The sequence below is a fragment of the Heterodontus francisci genome, chromosome 40 (genome assembly GCF_036365525.1).
Source record: "Heterodontus francisci isolate sHetFra1 chromosome 40, sHetFra1.hap1, whole genome shotgun sequence".
Classification (NCBI taxonomy): Eukaryota; Metazoa; Chordata; class Chondrichthyes; order Heterodontiformes; family Heterodontidae; genus Heterodontus; species Heterodontus francisci.
This window is the reverse complement of record NC_090410.1, coordinates 6,381,767-6,391,766: the sequence shown is the minus strand read 5'-3', so window position 1 is coordinate 6,391,766 and position 10,000 is coordinate 6,381,767. Positions and strand designations below refer to the sequence as shown.

Below are 10,000 nucleotides of genomic sequence, written 5' to 3'. Positions count from 1 at the left end.
GGAGGGATTTGTTATTCAGTCATTAAAGGGGCATAGTCTCCAGCGCACAGTGGCAGCAGTGTGTACCATCTATAAGGTGCACTGCAGCAACTCACTGAATGAAGTATATTTTTAGAAACTAAAGAGCAGCAATGCACCAAAGCTCCTTCGACAGCACCTTCCAAACCCACAACCTCTACCACCTAGAAGGACAAGGGCAGCAGGCACATGGGAACACCACCACCTGCAAGTTCCCGTCCAAGCCACACACCATCCTGACTTGGAACTATAATCGCCGTTCCTTCACTGTGACTCGGTCAAAATCCTGGAACTTACTTCCTAACAGCACTGTGTGTGTACCCACCTCACATGGAGTGCTGAGGTTCAAGAAGGTGGCTCACCACCACCTTCTCGGAGAAACTAGGAATGGGCAATAGATGCCAGTGATGCCCACATCCCATGAATTTTTTTCCAATGAGTGTGATGTGGGGGAGCTGGAGTTTTGTAATTGCCTGGGGCCTGAAGGTTTGCATTGGGACAGTGAGGCCACGTTTAGCAATGCTTTTTCAGTTTTAAAGTACACAATGTTGTTTGTGTGTTTTTTTTTTAAAAAGAACTTTTAGCACGTTCTTACCAAATATTTCCCTTGGGTTGAGTGACGAGGTGTGAAGACTTCCAGTGTGTAAACATTCAACATTTATTCGCCATCAGGGTTGCACTGTGCCATTATTCTCCTAGGAGAGGGGGTGCAATCTAGGAAGCCCAGCCTGCTATTTCTGGCCAAGTTCTCTCTCTGATTTTGTTCGTCTCGAGTGTCAATTGGAAGAAACGTGGGGTGGGAGAGAAAGGAAGGGGGAAACCTATGAGTCAGTTGCCAAATGTGCCGCTCCGTGTGATAACTGAAACGTCGAGTCCAGGAGGCTCCCAGCGATTATCCCCGGCTCACTACAGCCAAGGTAGGGTTTGGGGGAGGTGGTCATGACCTTTCACCAGTGGGCCAAGGAGTTCACATTGCTCGGCCTGCCCACGGCTGATTGCTCTCGTGTGTGTGCGCGTGCGCCTGAGGGGTGAACATCTAATTGGCCATGGCTGTGACGCCTTCCACTAATATTTCACTGGCACTCGCTGTCTAGGCTTACCAGTAATGAGCAGCCATTTTGGCCTGAGTGCTAGAGGGGAAAGTGGGTGGAGGGGGGCAAACTTTATTTTGAAGCCGTGTTCCTCTGTCTGGCACACGATATTGATGCCCAGCTGCATTGCACTAGCTCTGGTTTTACATGACATGCCATTGTCCAGTGCCAGTGTTAAACTCTGGATAACTCACTGCAAGAAGGGGCCCCTCTAGTCATGTTTGAAATAACCATGAACTTGAGAGAAAGATTGAATGGACAGAATTATATAGAATTTACAGCACAGAAATTCACCCCATCTGCATACCCTTCTATTCCTTTCTCCCTTGTGTGTTTATTTAACTTCCCCTTAAATACATCTAAGTTGTTGACTTCGACCGCTCCCTGTGGCATCGGCTTCCACATTCTCACCACTCTCTGGGTAAAGATCTTTCTCCTACTTGCGTTTATGTAACACCTTTCACATCCTTGGGACATGCCGTAAGACTTTGCAACCTGGTTAGCAAGATCCCACACCAACAGCAATATGAAAATGAGCTGATAGTCTGTCTTTAGTGATATGGATTGAGGGATAAGTATTAGCCCAGGACACCAGGGGACAACTCCCCCACTCTTCAAATCGTGCCATGGCTTGCATAGAATGTACAGCCCAGAAACAGGCCATTCGGCCCAACAGGTCCATGTCAGTATTTCAGCATCGCACGAGCTGAAGGATCTTTTACGACCCCCTGAAAGGGTATAAGAGGATCTTGGTTTAACGTTTCGTCCAAAGGATGGCACCTCAGGCAGTGCAGGACTCCCTCGGTATGGTAAATGGGGCGCGTTGGGCCTGATTTTAACGTAATGGGACTGAAGCAATGAAATGGGTTAATTGTGTTTTTTTTTTGTTCTTCCCCTGTGCAGGGAGAGGGGCCCCGCCATGAACAAGCTGAGACAGAGTCTGCGTCGTAAGAAACAGCCATACGTGCCCGAAGCCAGTCGCCCTCACCAGTGGCAGGCTGATGAGGAAGCCGTTCGCAAGGGCAAGTGCAGTTTCCCAGTTAGGGTGAGTATAACCACTCGCATTTACTTTAAAGGTAGAAAAACATTGCAAGGCGCTTTGCAAAGCGCACGATCAGACAAAAACTTGACACCAAGCTACACAAGATCTTAGAACAGGTGACGAAAGGTTTGGTCAAACAGGTAGGTTTTAAGGCGTGTCTTGTAGGGGGATAGAGAGAGGTGGAAAGGTTTAAGAACTTAATAGGAGCAGGAATAAATCAGTCGGCCCCTTGAGCCTTTTCCACCATTCAATAAGGTCATGGCTGATCATCTACCTCAACTCCACTCTTCATGCCCGTCCCAAATCCCTTCATTCCCTTAAAGTTCAAAACCTACAGACGTCAGTCTGGAATATGCTCAATGACTGAGCATCCACTGCTCTCTGGGGTCGAGAATTCCAAAGATTCACAGCCCTCTGAGTGAAGAAAGTTCTCCTCATCTTCAGTCCGAAATGGCCAACCCCTAATTCTGAGATTGTGACCCTTTAGTTTTAGACTTTCTAGCCAGGAGAGGGAATTCCAAAGCTTAGGCACCAGGCATCTGACTACACGGCCGCCAATGGTGGAGCGATGGAAATTGGGGATGCGCAAGAGGCCGGAATTGGAGGAATGCCGAGATCTTGTGCATTGTAGGACTGGAGGAGGTTAGAAAGGGATTTGCAGAGCTTAAGGCCTAGACACCTAGGTACAGCCACCAATGGCAGGGTGAAGGGATTGGGGTGGGAGGGGTTGGTGTGATAATACAAAAGAGGCCAAAATCGGAGGAAGTGGGAAGGCGGGGGTTATGGGGCTGGAGGAGGATCGAGACTGAGAGGGGTGAGGTCTTGGAGGGGCTGTGATTTAAACTCATCATTGGATGCTGGCAGGGTGATATTGTCAGAACGGTAATTTGGCAGATTTAATTTTAAAATAATACGCCCCCTTTTATCTCTGAACAGTATTTAGGCCACATGGAGGTGGAAGAGTCTCGTGGGATGCACGTGTGTGAAGAAGCAGTGAAGAAACTCAAAACTGTGAGTATTTCTGATTGTGTTTTCTTCTCTTGCTCTTTACTCTGTTGACGTTTAGCAGTTTACAGTCTGTGGCCGAGTTTAAATTCTTCCTTGTGTGAAAATAAGAGAGAACTTGCATTTATATAGCACCTTTCAGGACTCCGCAAAGGGCTTTACAGCCACTGAGGTACTCCTTGAAGTGTAGTCACTGTTGTAAAGTAGGAAACGCAGCAGTCAACTTGTGCACAGCAAGATCCCAGCAACATCAATGTGATAATGGCCAGATAATCTGGTTTTTTTTTTACTTTATGTTGGCTGAGGGATAAATATTGATCGGGACATCGTGGAGAACTCCCTTGTTGCTCTTCAAAATAGTGCCATGGGATCTTTAATGTCCGCCTGAGAGGGGAGACAGGTCTTCAGTTTAACATCTCATTTTGAAAGACAGCACCTCTGACAGTGCAGCACTCCCTTAGTACTGCATCAGAGGGAAACTGTGTTGGCAAGGCCCCATTTTTCGCCTCTGGTGCCAGTTAGCCCCCTGAGGGCCTTAAGGCACCAAATTTAGTAAAGGCTTGGGGCCTTCATAAGCTCCATACGAGAACTTGCACCAGTTCCCCAGAGGCCCTGTTAGGACAGAATTGGACAGAATCCCCAGGGGAATTTCCTCAGACAAATTTAAAGATCCTCCCACACTTCCTGCCCCCTCTGCATCCCCAAATTTAAAGGGATGCCTGGCTCACGGGCGGAATTGTGGCCAAATTTCTGGCCTCTCTCTTCCCTATAACTTTGAGATTTAAGCCCCAGGAAAATGTAAATTGACTATCTGTTGTTTCCTGTCTCTCCCTCTTCCTGCTCACTTTAGCAATGGAGCAGCAGTAGAGTTGCCAACTCTAGGATTCTGGGTTGAGCAAAACCCAGGAGGAAAATCATAGGGATGTTGGGGAAAAACACTTTGTTTAAAAACAATTGTTTTTAACTTCTAGTTATTGGTTATATATTTTTTTTTAATCTGAGATGGGAGGAAGGGCTGTTTGACAGTCAAAAATCATCCAATCGGGTATTGCGTCTGTTCGCTTTCTGATTGGCTGTGGGAAGGCAGGGTGCCGTGGAGATGGACAAGTTGGATGACCAATGGTTGGAGCGTGGGGGACAGCATGTTTGGGGCAACCTCCAGGATTGCATCCAACCAAAGTTGGCAACCCCAAGTAGAAATGTTTCATGATGCAGAGGAAGATCCCACCCAGCAGCTGGGCCACGTGTGCTGGAGTTTAGGGCTCTGTTTACTCAATGGACTCTCCCTTGTGTTTGCTACGGAGCATGTTCCTCAGGGATTCCCAGCTTGGCAGTAGTGGAAAGTGACCATCTAGCCCTGTCCTCTCTCTGCACTTGGGAAAACTCCGATGCTGTGTGAGTGTTCCTGTTTACATAGGTGAGCCGTGCTTCCTGTGTCATCGGTATTGGATCAAACTCCATTGCTTCCCTGTTCACCGCCCCCCCCGTGACACTCAGTTCCCACCAGATGTTTGCAGGGCAGCTGTTTTCAAACAACTATTTTAAAATTCTCATCCTTGTTTTTAAATCCCTCCATGGCCTCGCCTCTCCCTATCTCTGTAATGTCCTCCAGCCCCACAACCCTCCCAAGATCTCTGTGCTCCTCCAAATCTAGCCTCTTAAGCAGCCCCAATTTTAATCTCTCCACCACTGGCGGCCGTGCTTTCAGATGGCTGGGCCCTAAACTCTGGAAATCCTTCCTAAACCTCTCCGCCTCTCTCTGTCTCTCTCTCCGCCTCTCTCTGTCTCTCTCTCCGCCTCTCTCTGTCTCGCTCTCCGCCTCTCTCTCTGTCTCTGTGTCTCTCTCTCTCTGTCTCTGTGTCTCTCTCTCTCTGTCTCTGTGTGTCTCTCTCTCTGTCTCTCTCTCTGTCTCTCTCTCTGTCTCTCTCTCTGTCTCTCTCTCTCTGTCTCTCTCTCTCTGTCTCTGTCTCTCTCTCTCTCTCTGTCTCTGTCTCTCTGTCTCTCTCTGTCTCTCTGTCTCTGTCTCTCTGTCTCTGTCTCTCTCTCTGTCTCTCTCTCTCTGTCTCTCCCTCTCTGTCTCTCCCTCTCTGTGTCTCTCTCTCTGTCTCTCTCTCTGTCTCTCTCTCTGTCTCTCTCTCTCTGTCTCTGCCTCTCTCTCTCTGTCTCTGCCTCTGTCTCTCTGTCTCTGTATCTGTCTCTGTCTCCCTCTCTGTCTCTGTGTCTCCCTCTCTGTCTCTCTGTGTCTCTCTGTCTCTGTCTCTGTCTCTCTGTGTGTCTCTGTCTCTCTCTCTCTGTCTCTCTCTCTCTCTCTGTCTCTCTCTCTGTCTCTGTGTCTCTCTCTCTCTCTGTCTCTCTCTCTCTGTCTCTCTCTCTCTCTCTGTCTCTCTCTCTCTGTCTCTCCCTCTCTCTGTCTCCCTCTCTGTGTCTCTCTCTCTCTCTCTGTCTCTCTCTCTCTCTCTGTCTCTCCCTCTCTCTGTCTCCCTCTCTGTGTCTCTGTCTCTCTCTCTGTCTCTGTCTCTCTGTCTCTGTCTCTGTCTCTCTCTCTGTATCTGTCTCTCTCTCCCTCTCTGTCTCTGTGTCTCCCTCTCTGTCTCTCTGTGTCTCTCTGTCTCTGTCTCTGTCTCTCTGTGTGTCTCTGTCTCTCTCTCTCTGTGTGTGTGTGTCTCTCTCTCTCTGTCTCTCTCTCTCTCTCTGTCTCTCTCTCTGTCTCTGTGTCTCTCTCTCTCTCTGTCTCTCTCTCTCTGTCTCTCTCTCTCTCTCTGTCTCTCCCTCTCTCTGTCTCCCTCTCTGTGTCTCTCTCTCTCTCTCTGTCTCTCTCTCTCTCTCTGTCTCTCCCTCTCTCTGTCTCCCTCTCTGTGTCTCTGTCTCTCTCTCTGTCTCTGTCTCTCTCTCTCTGTCTCTGTCTCTGTCTCTCTCTCTGTATCTGTCTCTCTCTCCCTCTCTGTCTCTGTGTCTCTGTGTCTCTGTGTCTCTCTCTGTGTGTCTCTCTCTCTCTCTCTGTCTCTCTCTCTGTCTCTGTGTCTCTCTCTCTGTCTCTGTGTCTCTCTGTCTCTGTCTCTCTGTCTCTGTGTCTCTGTGTCTCTGTCTCTGTCTCTGTAGTTGTCTGTCTCTCTCTGTATCTGTCTCTCTGTCTCCTTCTCTCTCACTCTCTCTCTGTCTCTCTCCCCTCCTTTGGTCACCTGCCCTAATATCTCGTAATGTGGCTCGGTGTCAAATTTTGCCTGATTATGCTCCTGTGAAGAGTCTTGGGATGTGTTGCTAGCTTAAAGGCGCTATATAAATGCAAGTTGTTGTCGATGGGGAAATTTGGATGCAGGATGCTTTATTGTCTGAGTCGGTAGTTACTTCAGTCATTATTCACTCATGTCGAAGCCCTTTGCTGAACAGTCTCTCAGTTAAAATGGCTCAGCCTTAATCGGCTTATCTATAAACAGCCTGCCCACAGGGTCTGTGAAGTGGTCTGTTTGGGAGGGGGTTTATTCACAGTGCAAACTCTTATCATTTATTTGCACACAAGGAGGACACATGATTTTCTCATTTAAGTGCTCTTGGTGAGGCTTCTGAGGAATTTTAAAGGAGGCTTCATTTGAACTGAGTTTCTGCCAGGATCAGACCCAAGTCTATTGGTTAACAAGTTTAATTAACAACTTATTTTGCCAAGTTATGATTCACCTGTTAATAGTCCGTGCTTTCTCCTGATGCTTCTGTCTTGTGTTATTTGGTCTTTTCCATAATCTTCTGAGGCTCTTCGGGAATGCTTTCCTGTGTCGTAGTGACTGAGAGTTGCTCTACTGCACCCCATACCCCAACTGGGAAATTGGACTTGCCCTTGCAAAAACCTTCCTCCCCATCCTGCCCCTGGTGGGGGCAACACCTCCAAATACATGAAGCTAAATGCTAGATGGAAAAGTGTTTGAGGTGTGAACTGCCAGGCATCAGCTGGGCTGTGTCTGCCATTCTCTAGGCTTCCAGGAAGGGTGAGATACCAGAGAGCTTTTCAAAAAGTTGGTAACTTCAACAGGGCTATGTGGAAAGAGCAAGGGAGTGGGATTAATGAGATAGCTCTTTGACAGAGCTGGCACAATCTCGATGGTCTGAACAGTCTCCTCCACATTCTATGATTCCAGGGTGGGGAGTGGGGAAGAGCTATTACTAATAAAAATAGATATAAACATACACAGATGAAGGAAAGGAAAAGAGCGGTTGGTCCATCAGACCTGCCACACAATGGTGATGCCTGGAACATCTTGACTAGATGCACCCTATCCTCCTACACACAGCCATGTGATCTCCTGGGACAGCTGAATAACCCAGAACCAATGCATGGAAGAAAATACTCTATTACATTCCTCTCCGAGTCCCCTCAGGCCATCGAAACTAGCCCAGGTGATCACAAAGGCCGAGTGTTATCTATAAAAGACATTTAGCTTCTCTATGAAGCAATCTCTGCCTCACTCAGGACCCTGTGCAGCTCACCAGCAGAGAGCTGTCACCAATTGCACCAGCATCCAATCTCTCCCTTCTCTGGCATAGTTTAATGTATGCTGCCCTGGTGCTCCCAGTCTGTCATATTGAGAGTGCAACCTATCCCATTCAATATTTTAGATCCCGTCACCTCTCTGCCTACACTACTCTAGAGTAAGCAGACCTAGCTCTTTGTGAGACAACTTGCTGGGACAGCCTGTCCATAGTTACTGTGGTTTGCTAATCACATTGCCTGAGATGGTGAAGGTAAATCCAAGCCAAGCTGCAGACAGATTGCCAGAGCTCGCCATGTTCTGTCGCTTTACGGCCTTGTGTTTGTGACTCTAGCGTTGTCCTCAGATGCCGTTTTCTGTACCGGATAGATTGCCAAGGTAGCCAGTCCCCTCGGGGAATGACTTTCAGCAGGTTGTCGCTCCCCAAATTGCAATTTAAGGATCAGATTTGTGAATTGGAAACCCAATCAAACTTGAGTAAATTACGGGTAAGGTGTAGCCTGTTGGGACAACGAGCCAGGGCTTGGCTTCTGACAGACTGGTTCAGCCCACTTTGATTCCTATTCTGTGTCTCAGCTGGTTGGGCTGGGCACCAGAATATTCTGTGGTGTCGCCTCCATTTCTCTCCTAAGGCACTGACTCACACTGGGATAATATTTCACCTGATTCTAGGCCATCGATTATCCGAGCATGGCTTCCTCTTGCCTTGATTTTTAATTCTCTTCCTTTCAACTTTTCTCTTTGTCTGTTCTTTCCTCCCCCCTGCTGTCATGCGCACACACGCTATTCCCATTCTGTAATATGGATTACAGTGGTGAGGTGTGGATCTCTGTCATTATTTCCTCTCCCCTAGCCCAGGACACTGACAGTAACTATAACACTGGCTGAGATCACCATAGGTCTGGGGGAATGTGATGCCAGTTGGTGTCATGTGGCTGATCACCACATGGGCAGTTGCCTAGTCTCTCTGTGCGTTGATGTGTACTCTGTGTTTGAAACCAGTCCTGTGAAAGCAGCATCTGATTCACACACAGTGATTCACAGAAAGTTCAGCCATCGTTTCCTTTGCTCACTCAGTCCTTCTCCAAATGACCTTTCACCCAAGATGGCCCCAGAGTTTAAGACCCAACTCCTATTTGTGTATTTAAGTTTGCTGAATGTGATTCCAGACACATTACGTTAGAATGATTTACAAATTGGCTATTTTTATCGTGTGTGTGTGTGTGTTTTAATTCAATAAAAACGCTGATCTGAAAGCATCATATTAGCTGGCAATTAATTAAATGTTATCCTGACCCCCACCTGCCTGCTCCCCGATGTCTGCGTTGCTGTATTTAGTGCTGAACCACACGGAGTTGGAAGACCCCAGGTTCGATCCCTGCTCCTTGCTGACTTATCTGATCCCAGCCAGGATGTAACTGGGGGGTGGGGGGGACCTGCTTCATTGTCAGGGTGCCGTGGGTGGTTGTGGGGGGGGGGAGCGGGAATCGTTCAGGGTTTCTGCTCCTAGTGACCCCTGCTGAAGAGTTGCGTGTCGAACGTTGAGCAGGATTTGGTCGTGGGGAGGAGCTCTGCTCTCCTTTCCTGGTTTGACCTACATGTGACTCCAGACCCACAGCAATGCGGTTGGCTCCTAACTGGCCACATAAATGGTCTAGCAAGCCCCTCAGTTCAAGGGCAATTAGGGATGGGAGATAAATGCTGGCCTCGCCAGTGACGTCCACATCCCATGAAAGAATTTTTTTTTAACCTTTGATGCCCAGACCTCATTTTACTCTTTGTTTTCTTCATTCCTCGCCTTGTTTTACTACAACGATTTCCACGGAAAGTGAAACCGGCTGGGATGTAAAACAGTTGCGTGACCCCATTTCCCACTGGCCAGGTCAGCTAACGACAGATCCTCTGACAGTCCAGGCTGACACGTGACTGCGGCTTGGGCAAGTCAGGAAGCAGTCGGGATCCCGGAGTGGGATTTAGTGCCTTCAGGAGTGTTGGGGGGGGGAGGGGATTAACTTGGGATTTTAACTAATTACCTAAACATTTTTAACATGTTAATTTTGTTTTCGTTTCCTTGTCTGGAGCAGGTTCGTGCAGACACCTAAAGCTGCTTTTCAACCTCTTATTAAGTTCCCCTCATAAAGCCTCCCACATTCGCAGCTAACGCCATCTCTTGGTTGTGTGATATTTGCCCTGCAACTGCTGTTTGGTGTTTTTATTTTCTTTAATAGATGAGAATCGGGTTTTGAAATTTCAGAACTAACCTTTACTCGCTCACTAGGAAAGCGGGAGCGTGGACTCTTGGGTTTGGCTCTGGCATTTTACCGGGTTTCAGTTCAATTTGGTTCGCCAAAAGTCTCGCAATGAAG

At 48.0% G+C, this 10,000-nt stretch overlaps 1 protein-coding gene across 4 annotated transcripts in view; it reads left to right on the top strand.

Annotated features, from left to right (window-relative positions):
- Positions 1–10,000, top strand: part of numbl (NUMB like endocytic adaptor protein) — a 198,504-nt gene that overhangs the window by 160,584 nt on the left and 27,920 nt on the right. For all 4 annotated transcript variants that reach the window (XM_068018920.1, XM_068018921.1, XM_068018918.1 and 1 more), the window contains exons 2-3: positions 2,013–2,154; positions 3,088–3,162. In XM_068018920.1, coding sequence (XP_067875021.1) covers positions 2,029–2,154; positions 3,088–3,162 — 201 coding nt within the window. In that variant the 5' untranslated portion in view covers positions 2,013–2,028. The remainder of the gene's footprint in view (positions 1–2,012; positions 2,155–3,087; positions 3,163–10,000) is intronic.